General features: G+C 43.6%; 1 protein-coding gene across 1 annotated transcript in view; it reads right to left on the bottom strand.

Moving 5' to 3' along the window:
- The window catches only part of C2H20orf194 (chromosome 2 C20orf194 homolog), a 441,211-nt gene that overhangs the window by 142,675 nt on the left and 280,950 nt on the right, over nt 1-17,586 (bottom strand). Inside the window, exon 21 of the mRNA XM_030190991.1 lies at nt 11,238-11,341. Coding sequence (XP_030046851.1) covers nt 11,238-11,341 — 104 coding nt within the window. The remainder of the gene's footprint in view (nt 1-11,237; nt 11,342-17,586) is intronic.

Below are 17,586 nucleotides of genomic sequence, written 5' to 3'. Positions count from 1 at the left end.
ACATACCATATACACAGCATCACTTCCTCTTGCAAAGCCTCCTCTGAGCACTTCTGGTCTCTAGAAGGGCTTGCAATGCTTTCCTACATTCCCTTTTTAGCATATCAATCCTGTCACATTTCCTTACTGTCGTGATCTGTGGAGGTTGGTGTGCTGCTTACCATTTGTGAAAACAGATGTGTTTTGGGGTTGAAAAAGTTGAGAGAACAATAATTATACCAATACTTTGAAGAAAGCTCCAGAAAGCTTTAGACTGACACCAAACATGATACCAACCAATGTAACTGATGATACTGTTTGGCTTCAGAGACAGCATATGCCCTTTAAAGCTTACATCATGATTCGCTTTCATATTCTAGTCCAGAGATGTAGGAGTTCAGGTCTCAAGTGCCGGAAACAGGCTAGGTTTTTAGGATATCCCTAATGAATATGGATCTGAGAGGATACTACCTCCATCGTATGCAAATCTAGCTCAAGAATATTGTAAATATTGGAATACACTATTTATCCAGGGATCTGAACAGTTCTCCCATTTTGCTTTCACATGGGGGGGGGGGGGGGGGGCAAAATTTAGGTGAATTACTGAAAGCGTCTAGGCAGGATCGGACTCGGAGAGGGGGTCACTATTTGTGGACATTGTGTATACTGTAGATTTGCACTAGTTACACAAGAGGTCGTGAATCCTAAAACTGGTAGAACATATAAATTCTTACAACAAACTGATTGCTCCTCAAATCAAGTAGTCTGTGGAATCTGTTGTCCTTACAATAAGTGATATTTGAGTCAAACAAAGAAGCTTGTAAAACACAGAATAGCTCAATATGCGATTAAATAGAGATGATGCACCCCTCGTTGAGCACTGGCATCGGATGCAGCACAACATTGAAGATCTGCAGTTTGTGATGTTGCAACAAATCAGTGCTGAACGAGGAGGTGACTTAACTACGCTGATTCAGTAGGAACAGAAAATGATTTATAGCTGGAATACAGTTGAACCTAGAGGTCTTACTAGAGAAATTGAAAGGGCTGAGGAGTAAGACATTACCTAAATGTTAGATGATCAGATGATTGGCCTTTGTTTTCTGGGCGTTCCACAGCAGGAATTCCTGCTATCACAGTGATCTAAAATTTGCTGTACAGTTGCAAGTATGTAATACTGTTATTTAGATGTAACATTTGTATTAGAATGGTATGTATGTTACTAGAGTGTGTTTGCATATAGTTTTTAGTTTTAGTCTCCTGAGAATGCCTCTGTGGCAAAACATTTGGTCATGACGAGACTAAACAGCAGAGACAGAGCAGCATGGTTGAATGATCTGTGTGGTCCTGCGGCTATGATCCCTGTACTGGATACCGGACAAATGGTGAGCTCTACTACTACTTAACATTTCTAAAGCGCTACTAGGGTTACGCAGCGCTGTACAATTTACATAGAAGGACAGTCCCTGCTCAAAAGAGCTTACAATCTAGTAGACAAGTGAACGGTCAAATTGGGGCAGTCTGGATTTACTGAACAGTAAGAGTTAGGTGCCGAACGCAGCAATGAAGAGGTGGGTTTTAAGCAGAGATTTGAAGATGGGCAGGGAGGGGGCTTGGTGTATGGGCTCAGGAAGGTTGTTCCAAGCATAGGGTGAGGTGAGGCAGAATGAGCGGAGCCTGGAGTTGGCGGTGGTGGAGAAGGGTACAGAGAGGAGGGATTTGTCCTGTGAACGGAGGTTTCGGGTGGGAACGTAAGGGGAAATGAGGGTAGAAAGGTAATGAGGGGCGGCAGACTGAGTGCATTTGTAGGCACAGTCCAAGGTGTGCCAGCTGCTTTCGCCAGGGAGGGCATGAGGACATGGAAAAAATGTTGGCAAGACAATCAACTGGTTTAGATGGAACTCCGACACCACCTTCGGCAGAAACATAGGGTGCGTGCAGAGGACTACTCTGTTGTGTTGAAACTTAGTATAAGGTGCATCCGCTACTAAGGCCTGAAGCTCCCGGACCCTAGGAGCTGAAGTAACAGCCACCAAGAAAATGACCTTCCAGGTCAAGTACTTCAGATGGCAGGAATTTAGTGGCTCGAAAGAAGCTTTCATTCGCTGGGTGAGAACGACGTTGAGATCCCATGACACTGGCAGAGGTTTGACAGGGGGCTTTGACAAAAGCAAACCTCTCATGAAGCGAACAACTAAAGGCTGTCTAGAGATAGGCTTACCCTCTACACATTGATGATAAGCACTAATTGCACTGAGGTGAACCCTTACGGAGTTGGTCTTGAGACCAGACTCTGATAAGTGTAGAAGGTATTCAAGCAGGGTCTGTGTAGGGCAAGAAAAAGGATCTAGGGCCTTGCAGTCACACCAGACAGCAAACCTCCTCCATTTGAAAGAGTAACACCTCTTTGTGGAATCTTTCCTGGAAGCAAGACTTGGGAGACAACCTCTGAAAGAGCCAAGGAAGTGAATTTTAAGTTCTCAACCATGAGAGCCTGAGACTGGAGATTAGGATGTAGAAGCGACCTCTTGTTCTGAGTGATAAGGGTTGGAAAACACTCCAATCTCCACGGTTCTTTGAAGGACAACTCCAGAAGAAGAGGGAACCAAATCTGACATGGCCAGAAAGGTGCAATCAAGATCATGGTTCCGCGGTCTTGCTTGAGTTTCAGCAAAGTCTTCCCTACTAGAGGTATGGAAGGATAAGCAAACTGAAAGCTTGTTCCCCAATGTAGGACAAAGGCATCTGATGCTAGTTGGAGTTTAAATGACTGGTTTATTTTTACTAACGCAGTCAACGGGTTTGCTAACATTTTCAACAGTTTCCTTTTTAGAAGGACATTACCAAATCAGCGATGGTTACAATATTCACCGTTCATTTATTTGATGAACCAGTTAAAAGTCTGAATGTATGTAAACTGTGTGTGGACTGGATAATTTACTGTGAGATGTGTTTCAAATGTTTATTCAATATAAGTAGGTGGTAGCAACCAGAACCGACAGTTCAGGAAGGTTTTACAATTGTCTTATGTTTATTCAATAATTTAGTTTTTTTGGAGATATATAATGATTTTTGATTTGTAGGATTGTATTACTTTATCATTGTTGTATCATGCTGATCTTGATTTCGTTGGTGATTTCAGTCAGTTTAGATTTGTACAGAATGTATATTGTGACATCGTCTGCATAGATGAAGGGGTTAAGGCCTTGGTTGGATAAGGACTTGGCTAGTGGGGTCATTATTAGGTTGAAGAGGATCGGTGATAGTGGTGATCCTTGTGGTACTCCGCAGTCTGTTTTCCACGGTGATGATATGTTTGAGTTTGATTTTACTTGATATCTTCTTGTGGTTAGGAAACCCTTGAGCCAGCTTAGTATGTTTCCACCGATCCCGAACTTATCTAGTAATCTTATTAATATATTGTGGTTTACCATGTCGAATGCACTAGACATGTCGAATTGGAGGAGGAGGATGTTTTTGTCTATTGCTATTTCCTGCTTGAATTTGGCTAGGAGATTGAGTAGTACTGTTTCTGTGCTGTGGAGGGGTGAAAACCTGACTGATTCATGTAATATTGAGAATTTGTTTATATAATCTGTAAGTTGTTTGGCTACCATGCTTTCCATCAGTTTGACTGACAACACAATGGATGCTACTGGATGGTAGTTAGTGATTTCATTTGTTTTTTTTCTTGGTGTCTTTTGGTATCGGGGTGATTAGGATATTGCCATTTTCCTTAGGGAAGAGACCTTGCTGTAGCATGTAATTTAGGTGGGATGTGAGGTCTACTATGTAGCAAGTCAGGAGCAGATTTCATTAGGTAGATGGGGCAGGTATCTAGTTTACAGTGAGTGTTGGAGAACCTGCTGATCGCCCGTGCAACTGTATCAATGGTGAGGAGGGCAAAATTTAGCCAAGTTCGGTCAGCCGGGTATTCTCCAATGGTTGGGTCCAACTCATTTAGGAAATTTTCGATGTCAGTGTTGTCCTGAGGTAGATTGCAGCGTAGGTTTACAATTTTTTCATTTAAATATTTGGCAAGTTTATCTGCAGATGGGATGTCTGTATTCGATGTAGTGACCAGGTTGGTGTCTAGGAGTTTGTTCACGAGTTGGTATAATTTCTTTGTGTCTTTGTAATCTGTCCCTATTTTAATTTTATAGTATGATCTTTCATCGAATTTCCATTAAATACTGTTTTTTTTTCATATACATATCTGCTTTGTCTGTTTTCCATCTTGGAGTTTGCAGATTGGTTACCCTGCTGTTTTCTTATAGCGTATTTGTACTTTCTTTGTGATTGTTTCCATGTGTTGAGTGTGTGTACATCTTTTGTTTTTTTCCATGCTCGTTCGAGTTTTCTGGATTGCATTTTTAGCTTTTTCAGTTCATCGTTAAACCATGGTATCGAGTTATGCTTACGTGAAGATCTTGTTCTTAAGGGTGCTATTTCATCTAGTATGCATTTGCATCTTTTATCCCATTCCATGAGGTAGTATATGGAGTCTGTTTGTGCTGTCCATTCATTGTTATATGTTGCCAGAATGTTTTCATGTCTACTTGACCTCTTGTTCTGTAGGATGTGTGTTCTTGTATTTGTTGATATCTTGTAAATATCAAAAGAGAAGCCATCTGATTCACATGGAAAGCAGCAAATAAGGAAAATGCATTGCAAGTAGAAACAGAGTCAGCTGTAACATAGTAACATAGTAGATGACGGCAGAAAAAGAGCTGTGAAGTATAGATAAGGATACCTATAAAAAACCCTAAAAGAAAGGGCCTGAAGCTCAGACATTTGCCTGGCCAAGCAAATAGCTTGAAGAAAATGTTCTTAAAGTAAAGATCCCTAAGAGGGACTTTGCTCAAGGGCTCAAAAGCAAGCTTAAATCAAGAGACAGTGTATCAAGTTGAGATCCTATTGCTCCAACGGCGAAGGAATATGTTTAATGACCCACAAAAATCATACATCTGGATGTGATGCCAACGGGTCCACATGAACTTATCTCTGAACCATGAAAAAATGGTCACATGCATCTTAAGACAGTTAAGGGCCAGACCTTGATCAACTCTTCCTTGCAAAAATGCCAAGATAAAGGTTAATTCCATATGCAAGGGAGACAATCCATGCTCCAAACAATAACTTTCAAACACATTAGCATATGTCCTAAGTGGACATATGCTAATAATATAGAGTAGCTATAACTGACATTAAATAACCTTTGGGCTTCAGATACTGTCTCTCAAGGGCTAAGCCATAAGCAAAAGTGATCAAGGTCTTCCATCATGATAAGCCCTTGCCTTAGAACATCTTGACCCCTTGGGAGTGGAAGTTTTGCCTACAACTGGATCCGATCAACATACCAGGGCCAAACTGGAATCACCAAAATGACTAGATTGGGGTGAAGTTCAATCTTTCGAAGGAGATGCTTGATCAGAGGCCACAGTTGGAAGATGTACAGGGGTTTATGTGTTGGCCAGGTCTGGAACAATGAGTATGTCCACAGAGACTACTTCCCTCCTGCAACTGAAAAAGAGTGGATATTTCACATTCTGCTGAATCACATTCAAATCCAAGAGTGGAGACTCCCATCACTCCAGTAATAACTGGAAGGCTGAGGGGGCTCAACTCCTACTCCCCAGGATCCAAAGACTGCCTACCGAGAAGGTCCATCTGAATAATCTACCATTTCCACAATGAGTACTACTGAAACTGCTACTAGGTTGAGCTCCACTCAGCTGCAAAACTAGCTGAGCTGTCACAATAATGCGGCACTCCCAGATATTCCTTGGCTTGTTGACGCAGGCTACTGAGGTTGCATTCTCAGACATCACCCATAATAGTTTTCTCTCAGACTAGTGGGAGCAACTGAAGCTGCACCAAGCGAATGTCTCTAGCTTACCAAATGATAGTCCACAACAGGTCCAGAGTTGACCACTGCCACTGGACAATATAGTGGTCTCTCCAGTCCTGGAAGGTCTACACTAGTGGTCACCACCCCCCAGTCTGGAGCATCTAAGGGCACAGATGTTCAATGTCAGTCCTCAAGGGCTGCAGGTTTTCAGGATTTCCCCCAATGAACATGAGTGAGATCTTTTTGCATGCACTGCCTCCACTGTACGTATATTCATTATGGAACTTCTGAAAATCCAAATGGGTTGTGGCCTTCTGAAGACTGACATTAAGCACCACTAACCTAAGGGAACCCCCCTCCTCTCAGAAGTTGGGAAGGGCAGCCCTCTCAGATTAAAGCCCTGCCAGTGCAAGGTCCTACTGATTAATCTGTAGCCTATGTTGTAGTTTCCAATTCAGGATCAATGGGCCCACTGGAGCAGCCACGAGAGATGGGAACCTCCATAGGCTCTTCTGTGCATGATGTCAGTTTGAGCTCGGATCCTCACACGACACCCCACATCCGCAAACTCACACACCCAGCTGTTTCCGAAGCCCATAGAGACCCTAAGGCTGCAGAGGTTTTTGTGGTGAGAGGGGTGTGATGGAGGATGGCAAGGAGCTCTCTGTGGAGGTGTGATTGGTGGCCTCTCTAGACCTGGGCAGCCTGCAACTTTGGTTGACTCACTGGTGAACACTGTGCCTAACTGACTTGGTAAGTTACAATTATCTGCTTCTTTGTTATCTTGTCCAGCCTCTGTGGCCCTTGATGCAATATGGGACGTAATACATCTTGAGAAACCTATTGTGCCACAACTTCAATTGTAATCCTCTAATATAATACTGTTGGAGAAAAAGGTGAAATGATTTTTAGCAGATAATTCAAGTGGTCCAACGGGTCAAAATTGTGGAGAAGAATTTGAGTCCTCTCAATTACAGAACATTTTAGTTAAAGACATCCAATTTGAGATTGCAGGCACAGCATTTTGAGAATTATACTAGATATTGTAATTTGAGATTCTTGAATTTTCCATAGTCATCTATGTTAGCTCAGGAAATTTTGAGAAGATATTTATTGAAAGTATTAGAGATCCCTGCTCCTAATTTACCTCCTTTTATATTGTTGTATTATCTACCACCTAGAAAGAAGTATTCTTAATTACAGAGAGAAAAATTTGGAATGGATGTTCTAGATGTTCCAGCTATTTTGGAGAGTTCTGATTCAGATTCTGTGGTTCCATCTACTATGGTTGCAACATTGGCTTTGTCATCAGATAAAGAGTGGCTCCTTAAGACACCTTTCAAGAAGACAGATAGACTTTTTCCCAATTGTAAAAGTGAGAACTTTGCCAGCTGTATCTAGGTATGCACAGAAGAGACTTAAAACAGTTTTACTGCTGCACCTGGGAGCTCTGGAATTGGAAACTTCTTTCAATGCTGAAGTTCCCATTTTCATCTCTCTATTTTTATTTACTCTAGCCAGGCATCAGCTGAGATATTGTTAGTCTGACTGAATGATTCATACTGTAATGTGAGCTAACTGTAGAAGAATATGAAACTGCATGTAAGTGTATTTCCTATCTACTTTACTTTTTATTTCCCTTTACCTAATCTTGAGGTCCAACGCTGTGGAACTGAGAACTGCTGGTTTAAATGTTTGGCTGTTTCTTGTTTAGTATATTGACACTGCTTTTCTGTACAAGTGTATTACTTAGGGGTCCTTTTGCTAAGCACTGGTAACTAGCATATAGCTAACGTGCTCAGAAAAGCACTACCATGGGACACCAGTAGTTCCCTGATTGCCATGCGCTAATAGGTTTTATATATTAGCGCAGGGAGCATGTTTATGGGGGGAGAATAGGCGTTCCCTGCGCTTATAGGTTAGCACAGGGGTGTTGCCGCGTGCCAACTGATTAGCACTGGGTTAAAGCGGGAGCCCTTAGCGCCTACAAAATAGATGGTGGTTGGCACCTACAAAAAAGATGGTGGTAAGGCCTCCATCGTTAATGGCCATGCGTTAACTGGGAAATTAAGGGAAAAAAGGAAAATGTGGTCATTTTACCACTGTACTAAAAGTGGTGCATGGGAAAACCACATGCTAAACCTACCGGTCACTTTTAGCATGGCTTAGTAAACGGACCCCTAAGTTTGTAAAATTGCATAAATATTTTTTTTAACCTGTTACAATCCATTCAAACCACGTCTCCCCTCCACACAGACTCCACAGATACAGAGAGAGAGAGAGAGATACAGACATACAAAGAGAAGATAGAGAGAGTTTCATAAGCCATGCTCCAATTGCTTCCCCAACTTGTTTAAATCAATTGCTGTAACTATGTACAACAGACTAGGACTCGCATAATACAAATACATTATACTTTTTCTTGATGTGACTAACAAGTTTATTCTCAGTTTTATGCTGAGGTAAAACAAAAATATTGTCCTTTAAGGCTATGTTTGAAACAATATGGCATAGATTTAGAAACTGATAAGCAGTCACCAAAAATAGTCACAGTTTTATGAAAGTGAGTGGCTTAAAATTAAACAATAGAAGGAAGGGCAGTGTGCTGAAATAACCTGAAAAAGCTCCAGAGGGTCAGACAATCCAGAATAAAGGAGAATGCAGATAAGGAAAGTATCCTTTGTTCTTTTAAAATTCAGTTGAAGCATAGACTGTTCTTGTGTTTTCCAGATCTTTACTTATGATAGTATTGAAACTATTGCTCTACAATTCTCTATGCCACTGCCATATATATAATAAGCAAACAAAACAAAGAATATTTGTTTTCCTTTTCTGATTATTTGAATTCACTGGAATCAATTCCACTTTGTCAATGTATATGAACTAACCAACTACTACTACTAAAACTTTGTACAGTGCTACAAGGTCTATGTGGTAGTGTACACATACTTAAGGGACTCTACTCTGAGGAGTTCACAATCTAATCAAGATAGACAGAAAGGATCAAAAGGATTTGGGGAGAATTGGGGAAAGGTTTCAAGTTTCAAAGATGGGTTAGTAAGTGGAATTTACCTTAAGAAAGGGACCATTTTTTTATCTAACTGAACAAAGCTGTGAGAACTGAATCCTACACCAATCACACAAATACAAAAACATATGATTTTGCCATGGCATCTAATTTTACATGTGGGGTAGAGGCTTTCTACCCATGTATACTGGAATATATGCATGAAAACAATGTTATATAAAATTACTTCCTGTTTATATAGTATCCAGATCACCTCAGCACCTCAAACAATATTCAGAACAGCATGTTTCATGTATAACATATCAAAATAGTCCACATTTCAGAACTTCAACAAAAACTTATCAGGAAAGGGAAATGGGACTTGATATACCACCTTCCTGTGGTTTTTGCAACTACATTCAAAGCGGTTTACATATATTCAGGTACTTATTTGTACCAGCGGCAATGGAGGGTTAAGTGACTTGCCCAGAGTCACAAGGAGCTGCAGTGGGCATCAAACTCAGTTCCCCAGGATCAAAGTCCACTGCACTAACCATTAGGCTACTGGAAAAATAAATTTGAAAAACGAATATCCCATTAAGAATATTGATTTGTGTGCGGTTATATTTAATATCTTAACTAAACAGAAATCACATCATTCTCTAGTACAAAATAGACTCAACCTTGACTTAGACATGTAACAAAATATTAATGCCACAAATGTTGGCAGACATATACAGTGGTGGAAATAAGCATTTGATCCCTTGCTGATTTTGTAAGTTTGCCCACTGACAAAGACATGAGCAGCCCATAATTGAAGGGTAGGTTATTGGTAACAGTGAGAGATAGCACATCACAAATTAAATCCGGAAAATCACATTGTGGAAAGTATATGAATTTATTTGCATTCTGCAGAGGGAAATAAGTATTTGATCCCCCACCAACCAGTAAGAGATCTGGCCCCTACAGACCAGGTAGATGCTCCAAATCAACTCGTTACCTGCATGACAGACAGCTGTCGGCAATGGTCACCTGTATGAAAGACACCTGTCCACAGACTCAGTGAATCAGTCAGACTCTAACCTCTACAAAATGGCCAAGAGCAAGGAGCTGTCTAAGGATGTCAGGGACAAGATCATACACCTGCACAAGGCTGGAATGGGCTACAAAACCATCAGTAAGACGCTGGGCGAGAAGGAGACAACTGTTGGTGCCATAGTAAGAAAATGGAAGAAGTACAAAATGACTGTCAATCGACAAAGATCTGGGGCTCCACGCAAAATCTCACCTCGTGGGGTATCCTTGATCATGAGGAAGGTTAGAAATCAGCCTACAACTACAAGGGGGGAACTTGTCAATGATCTCAAGGCAGCTGGGACCACTGTCACCACGAAAACCATTGGTAACACATTACGACATAACGGATTGCAATCCTGCAGTGCCCGCAAGGTCCCCCTGCTCCGGAAGGCACATGTGACGGCCCGTCTGAAGTTTGCCAGTGAACACCTGGATGATGCCGAGAGTGATTGGGAGAAGGTGCTGTGGTCAGATGAGACAAAAATTGAGCTCTTTGGCATGAACTCAACTCGCCGTGTTTGGAGGAAGAGAAATGCTGCCTATGACCCAAAGAACACCGTCCCCACTGTCAAGCATGGAGGTGGAAATGTTATGTTTTGGGGGTGTTTCTCTGCTAAGGGCACAGGACTACTTCACCGCATCAATGGGAGAATGGATGGGGCCATGTACCGTACAATTCTGAGTGACAACCTCCTTCCCTCTGCCAGGGCCTTAAAAATGGGTCGTGGCTGGGTCTTCCAGAACGACAATGACCCAAAACATACAGCCAAGGCAACAAAGGAGTGGCTCAGGAAGAAGCACATTAGGGTCATGGAGTGGCCTAGCCAGTCACCAGACCTTAATCCCATTGAAAACTTATGGAGGGAGCTGAAGCTGCGAGTTGCCAAGCGACAGCCCAGAACTCTTAATGATTTAGAGATGATCTGCAAAGAGGAGTGGACCAAAATTCCTCCTGACATGTGTGCAAACCTCATCATCAACTACAGAAGACATCTGACTGCTGTGCTTTCCAACAAGGGTTTTGCCACCAAGTATTAGGTCTTGTTTGCCAGAGGGATTAAATACTTATTTCCCTCTGCAGAATGCAAATAAATTCATATACTTTCCACAATGTGATTTTCCGGATTTAATTTGTGATGTGCTATCTCTCACTGTTACCAATAACCTACCCTTCAATTATGGGCTGCTCATGTCTTTGTCAGTGGGCAAACTTACAAAATCAGCAAGGGATCAAATACTTATTTCCACCACTGTACTTTTTGCTAATTTATGTACAGATATTTTAAGTGAAAAGTTGAGACTGATTTCTAATAATTGACCTACCCCATCATAGAATTTGATGGAATTTATATGATTCTTTGAAATTGTTATGCTCCCATGTTGGAGATGAAGAAACAGAATTCCATCAGAGAAGAAGTAGAGTTTGCCTACAAACACAAGAAAACAATAGATCATTAATATGCACCAACATATTACAAAAAGTCAGACAAGAATCCTTACAGTGAATTTGAGTCTTCAGTTAAATTAAATTTGAACATATAAAATCAGTTTAAATACCCATATTCCAATTTCAACGTTCCACTACTAGTCACAAGCAGACCTAAGAAATCAATAAATCTTACAAAATACAAATGATACTACTACTACTATTTAACATTTCTAAAGCGCTACAAAGTGTACGCAGCGCTGTACAAACACAGAAGAAAGACAGTCCCTGCTATACTTAATGTATAGGTTTTCAAGTTTCAAATACTAAAGGACAATCTTAGCTAAAAGAAGCAAGATTAGGTCAATATTCAGAAGGTTATACCCCTAACTCAGGGGTTCTTTTACAAAGGTGTGCTAGTGTTTTTAGCACGCACTAAAAATAAACACAAGCTAAACGCTAGAGAATATATGGGTATCTCTAGAATTTAGCACATGCTAAAAACGCTAGTGTGCCTTTGTAAAAGACCCCCTCAGAGTTCAGATCTTAAATTAGCCCCCTGGAAAATTTACCACATGCACCTAAGTAAAGGATTGTAATAAGGCTAGAGGGTTGGATTTAAAGAAAGAGAAAATAAATAGGAGATTCACCAGTGCTAGGCACCTAAATTAGTATCCTAAATTTATGCAAATAAATAGTGTAAAAAATTTAGATTTGTAAGTTTTAGTTGACTTTCCAACTGAAAACTGAGGTCCCTATTTACTAAGCTGTGCTGTAGGTGTGCTAGTATTTTTATAAGAAACACTAATGCTAGTCACCCATATGTTCCTATGGGTGTCTCTAGCATTAGTGCATGCTACAAATGCTAGTGCACCTTAGTAAACAGAGCCCTTAGGTTATTAAGTTCAGCTCACAATATGTACCTCTTGAGTACATAACTTTAGGAACTCATTGGACCCTAAGCTCTTTCTACACACAACACCAGAAAAAGTTTATTTAAACTAGTAAACTGTAAAAACATATAATCATCTTACATAAATCATGCAAAATATAGACTTATTTACCATTAATTTATTTTGAGGCCCTTTTACAAAGGAATGTAAGGGCCTACACATGTCCAGTGTGTGCCAAATCAGCATTACCACCTGGCTACTGCATGCCCCAGGTGGTAATTCTGAATTTGGTGTGCACAGAAAACACGCAGTAGAAAATGTTTTCTATTTTAGAGAGCAGCTGTCTGTGTTGTTATCACTGGATTATGTCACCCACTGAAGTGTCTGATGTATTCAGCTGTCTATTTTCTAACTTGTGGCAATTACTCAGCGGTAAACAGCAGTGGACACGTGCTGAATGCCTACCGTCCGGGTAGCGCATGAGACCTTACAGCTAAGTCAATGGATGGTGGTAAGGTCTCAGACTGAAAATGAAAGCGCGTTGGTTTTTATTTTGCTGCACAACCATTTTCCGGCCTCATGAATTTTTTCTGGGACGCAGCAAAAACTGGCCCAGCGCACACCCATAACATGTGCTCACACTGTTGCAGGCCACTTTTTGCCAGGGCTTAGTAAAATGGCCCATTTATGGGATAGAATAAACTACTTAAAAGTTCAATGTTATCAATCTGTGAATCACAGAAGACTTGTACATTAGAAGGTAAAATTCTTTTGGAGTAATGTAGACTATAAATGTGGTAGGTAAAGAATACAGAATAGCCCATCTGCATCTATTTTTTAAACTAACACAAATTATCAGCTCTATAACCACTGTGCAGTACATAAAAAAGTTTGCAAAATCCTAAAATTTCTCACTGCTTTGTGCATCTCACTGTAGGTCTTGTACAGGGAAAATGAAAAGGCTGTTTATGTCATAGAAACATTATGAGCATTATGGCCTCAACTTAAAAACAAATAAATAAATAAAAATAAAAAAGTGCTCACGGTAGCTAAAGCCAAGAAGTTATTCTGTTCCTTATAAGCAGCATTTATCAGCGATCTTATGCTGATTTTTTTCACATCCTATGGAAAACTAGCTACTACTACTTAACATTTCTAAGGCGCTACTCGGGTTACGCAGCGCTGTACAGTTTTACAAATAAGGATAGTCCCTGCTCAAAGGAGCTTACAATCTAAAGGACGAAATGTCAAGTTGGGGCAGTTTAGATTTCTTGAATAGAGGTATAACGGTTAGGTACCGAATGCGACATTGAAGAGGTGGGTTTTGAGTAGGGATTTGAAGATGGGTAGGGAGGGGGCTTGGCGTATGGGCTCAGGGAGTTTATTCCAAGCATAGGGAGAGGCGAGGCAGAAAGGGCGGAGCCTGGAGTTGGCGGTGGTGGAGAAGTGTACTGAGAGGAGGGATTTGTCCTGTGAGTGGAGGTTTCGGGTAGGAACTTAAGGGGAGATGAGGGTTGAAAGGTAATGAGGGGCTGCAGATCGAGTGCATTTGTAGGTTAGTAGGAGAAGCTTGAACTGTATGCGGTACCTGATCGGAAGCCAGTTAAGTGATTTGAGGAGAGGGGTGATATAACGGTCCAGACGGAAGATAAAATGCGCAGCAGAGTTCTGAACGGATTGAAGGGGTGATAGATGGCTAAGTGGGAGGCCAGTGAGGAGTAGGTTACAGTAGTCAAGGCGAAAGGTAATGAGGCAGTGGATGAGAGTTCAGGTGGTGTGCTCAGAGAGGAAGGGGTGAATTTTGCTGATGTTATAAAGAAAGAAGCAGCCGGTCTTGGCTGTCTGTTGGATATGTGCAGAGAAGGAGAGGGAGGAGTCGAAGATGACTCTGAGGTTGCGGGCAGATGAGACGGGGAGGATTAGGGTGTTATCGACTAAGATAGAGAGTGGAGGGAGAGGAGAAGTGGGTTTGGGTGGAAAGACAATAAGCTCGGTCTTAGCCATGTTCAGTTTCAGGTGGCGGTTGGACATCCAGGTAGCAATGTCAGATAAGCAGGCCGATACTTTGGCCTGGGTTTCCGCAGTGATGTCTGGTGTGGAGAAATAGAGCTGGGTGTCGCCAGCATAGAGATGATATTGGAAACCATGAGATGAGATCAGGGAGCCCAGGGAAGAGGTGTAGATTGACAAGAGAAGGGGTCCAAGGACAGACCTTTGAGGAACTCCAACAGAGAGCAGGATGGGGGTGGAGGAAGATCCATGAGAGAGTATTCTGAAGGTAATGTGGGAGAGATAAGAGGAGAACCAGGAGAGGACAGAGCCCTGGAATCCAAATGAGGATAGTGTGGTAAGGAGTAAATTGTGATTGACAGTGTCAAAAGAGGCGGACAGGTCGAGGAGGATGAGGATGGAGTAGTGACCTTTGGATTTGGCAAGGAACAGGTCATTACAGACTTTATTGAGTGCTGTTTCTGTCGAGTGTAGAGGATGGCATGAGAGGAAAGAAAATCAAGGCAACGGCTGTGGACGGCGCGTTCAAGTATCTTGGAGAGGAAGGGAAGGAGGGAGATGGGGCGGTAGTTGGAAGGACAGGTAGGGTCTAGTGATGATTTTTTGAGGAGTGGTGAGACTACAGCATGTGTGAAGGTGTCGGGGACGGTTACAGTGGAGAGAGAGAGATTGAGGATATGACAGATGGGGGGGGGGGGGGTGACAGTAGGAGAGATGGTGTTTAGTAAGTTGGTGGGGATGGGATCAGAGGGACAGGTGGTGCATTTCAAGGAGGAGAGAAGGTGGGCGGTTTCCTCCTCGGTAATATTAGGAAAAGAGGAGAAGGCGGCCTGGGTTGGTTGGTTGAGGGAGTGAAGAGGAGGAAGTGGCTTGGTAGTAAATTCAAGGTTGATCTTCTGCAACTTGTCACGAAAATAGTCAGCCAGTGATTGAGGAGATAGTGAGGGGGGTGGGGGGTGGGAGCGGAGGACACTTTAAGGAGGGAGTTAAGGGTGGCGAAGAGGCGACGAGGGTTGGAGGCAAGAGAATTAGTCAATTGGGTGTAACAGTCCTGTTTGGCAAGGAATAGGGAAGACTGGAAGGAGGATAACATGAATTTGTAATGAATGAAGTCGGTATGGGTGCGAGATTTCCTCCAGAGGCGTTCAGCAGATCGGGTGCAGGAGCGAAGGTATCGGATGCAAGGGGTCATCCAGGGTTGGGGATTAGTACGCTTTGTAGGACAGGAGGTGGATGGTGCAAGGGAGTCCAGAGCAGAGGAAAGAGTAACATTGTAAGAAGACAGCCTTGTCGACAGAGTCGGAGGACATGATGGAAGGGATGAGATTAGAGATACTAAAGGATAAGGTGGGAGGGTCGACAGTGTGGAGATTCCTGAAAGTAGTGGTTAGAGTTGGGCGGGACTGAGGGGGAGGGTGATGAAGTGTGAAGGTGATCAGGTGATGATCAGAGAGAGGAAGAGCTGATGCACAGACGTTGGAGGGTGGGCAGGTAGAGGAGAGGACGAGGTCAAGACAATGGCCAGTTTGGTGGGTAGGTGTGGTGGAGCTCAGCTGGAGGTTGTAGGAGGATGTCAGAGTGAGGAACTGAGAAGCATAAGAGTCAGCTGGGTCGTCAGCGTGTATGTTGAAGTCTCCAAGAATGAGGGATGGAGATGAGGGTTCAAGGAAAACGGAGAGCCAGGCATCAAAGTCGGTAAGGAAGGAAGAGAAGGACTTCTCGGGGGGGGGGGGGGGGGGGGGCAGTAAATGACCACAACTCTGAGTGGCAGCGGGTAGAATAGACGGATGGAGTGAACTTCAAAGGATGAGAAGCAGTGTAGGAGGAGGGGTTGAAAACTACAGGAGGGCGAAAGTAGAAACCCGACTCTTCCTCCGCAGCCAACTGGGCGGGGAGTATGGGAGAAAAGATAACCTCCATGGCAAAGGGCCGCGACTGAGGCAGAGTCATCGGGGGTGAGCCAGGTTTCAGTTAGGGCGAGCAGTTGAAGGGAATGGGAGATCAACAGATCATGGGTGAAGGAGAGTTTGTTACAGACTGAACGGGCATTCCACAGGGCACACGAGAAGGGGAGGGAGGGGGGAGGAGGGGGATAGAGATGAGAGTGGAGACATCCCGGAATCGTTTGCATGGATAGGGCGAGGACAGGTGTGGGGGACCTGGATTGGGATTGATGTCTCCTGCGGATAGCAGGAGGAGCAAGAGAGTGCGGAGGAGGGTGGGGGAGGTAGGGCGATGAAGGTGACGAAGACGGGATGCGCTTAGGAGGAATGGGTATGGGTTAATGGCAGGAAGGAAGTGCTGAAGGTTGAGAGCTAGGAAGGAGGAGGGGGATAGGAGAGATGGTGAGGTGGTGAGGGACTGGGGTGGTGGGTAGGGTGTTGCAGTAGTGAGCAGGACGGGAGAGGGCATAGATGGGCAGCGAGTTCTTGTGGTAGACAGCGGCATGGGGAGGAAAAGATTAGGGAGGGACAGGGCAAGGAAGAGAATGTGTATAGGGGCCATGAGTAGTGACTGAGGTGTTTAAAGGTGTATATGTAGTGACTGAGGTGTTAGGCAACGGATAGAGCAGGAAAGTAGAACTGGAGGCTAGAACTGGGACAGCAGGGTAGGTAGGTGGATGGGTGGGCAAGCAGGTAGCTAGGTTGATGGACAGGCAGGTGATGGGATAGGAGGCAGGCAGGTTGATGGGTGAGCTGGGAGGCAACGGGTAGAGCAGGATAGGCTGGGAGGCGGCAGGTGATGGGCTGGGAGGCAGGCAGGTTGATGGGTGAGCTGGTAGGCAAGTAAGTTAATGGGCTGGCAAGCGGTGAGGCAGGTAGGAAGTTGTGCAGGCAAGGAGGCAGGCAGTTGATGGGCTGACAAGCAGGCAAGTTGATGGGCTGACTAGCAGGCAGGTTGGTTGATGGGCTAGCAGGCAGGCAGGAACAGATGAGAGCAGTGGAGAGCTCAGCAGCAGGACTGGAGGAAGCTGGAATAATTTGGAGCAGAAAAGAGCAGAGCAGCAGGCCTGGAGCAAGCTGGAACAGACAGACTGGAACGAGCTGGATCAGGCGGATTGGAACAAGCGGAGCAGCAGGACTGGAACAAGCTGGAACAGGCGGATTGGAACAAGCGGAGCAGCAGGACTGGAACAAGCTGGAGTAGATGGGCTGGAACATGCTGGGAGGAGCAGGATTGGAACAAGCTGGAACAGACAGACGGACTGGAACGGGCTGGAACAGATGAGAGCAGTGGAGAGCTCAGCAGCAGGACTGGAGGAAGTTGGAATAATTTGGAGCAGAAGAGAGCGGAGCAGGAGGACTGGAGCAAGCTGGAACAGACAGACTGGAACGAGCTGGAT

Source organism: Microcaecilia unicolor, chromosome 2 (assembly GCF_901765095.1).
Source record: "Microcaecilia unicolor chromosome 2, aMicUni1.1, whole genome shotgun sequence".
Taxonomy (NCBI): domain Eukaryota; kingdom Metazoa; phylum Chordata; class Amphibia; order Gymnophiona; family Siphonopidae; genus Microcaecilia; species Microcaecilia unicolor.
This window is presented reverse-complemented; position numbering and strand designations above follow the sequence as displayed.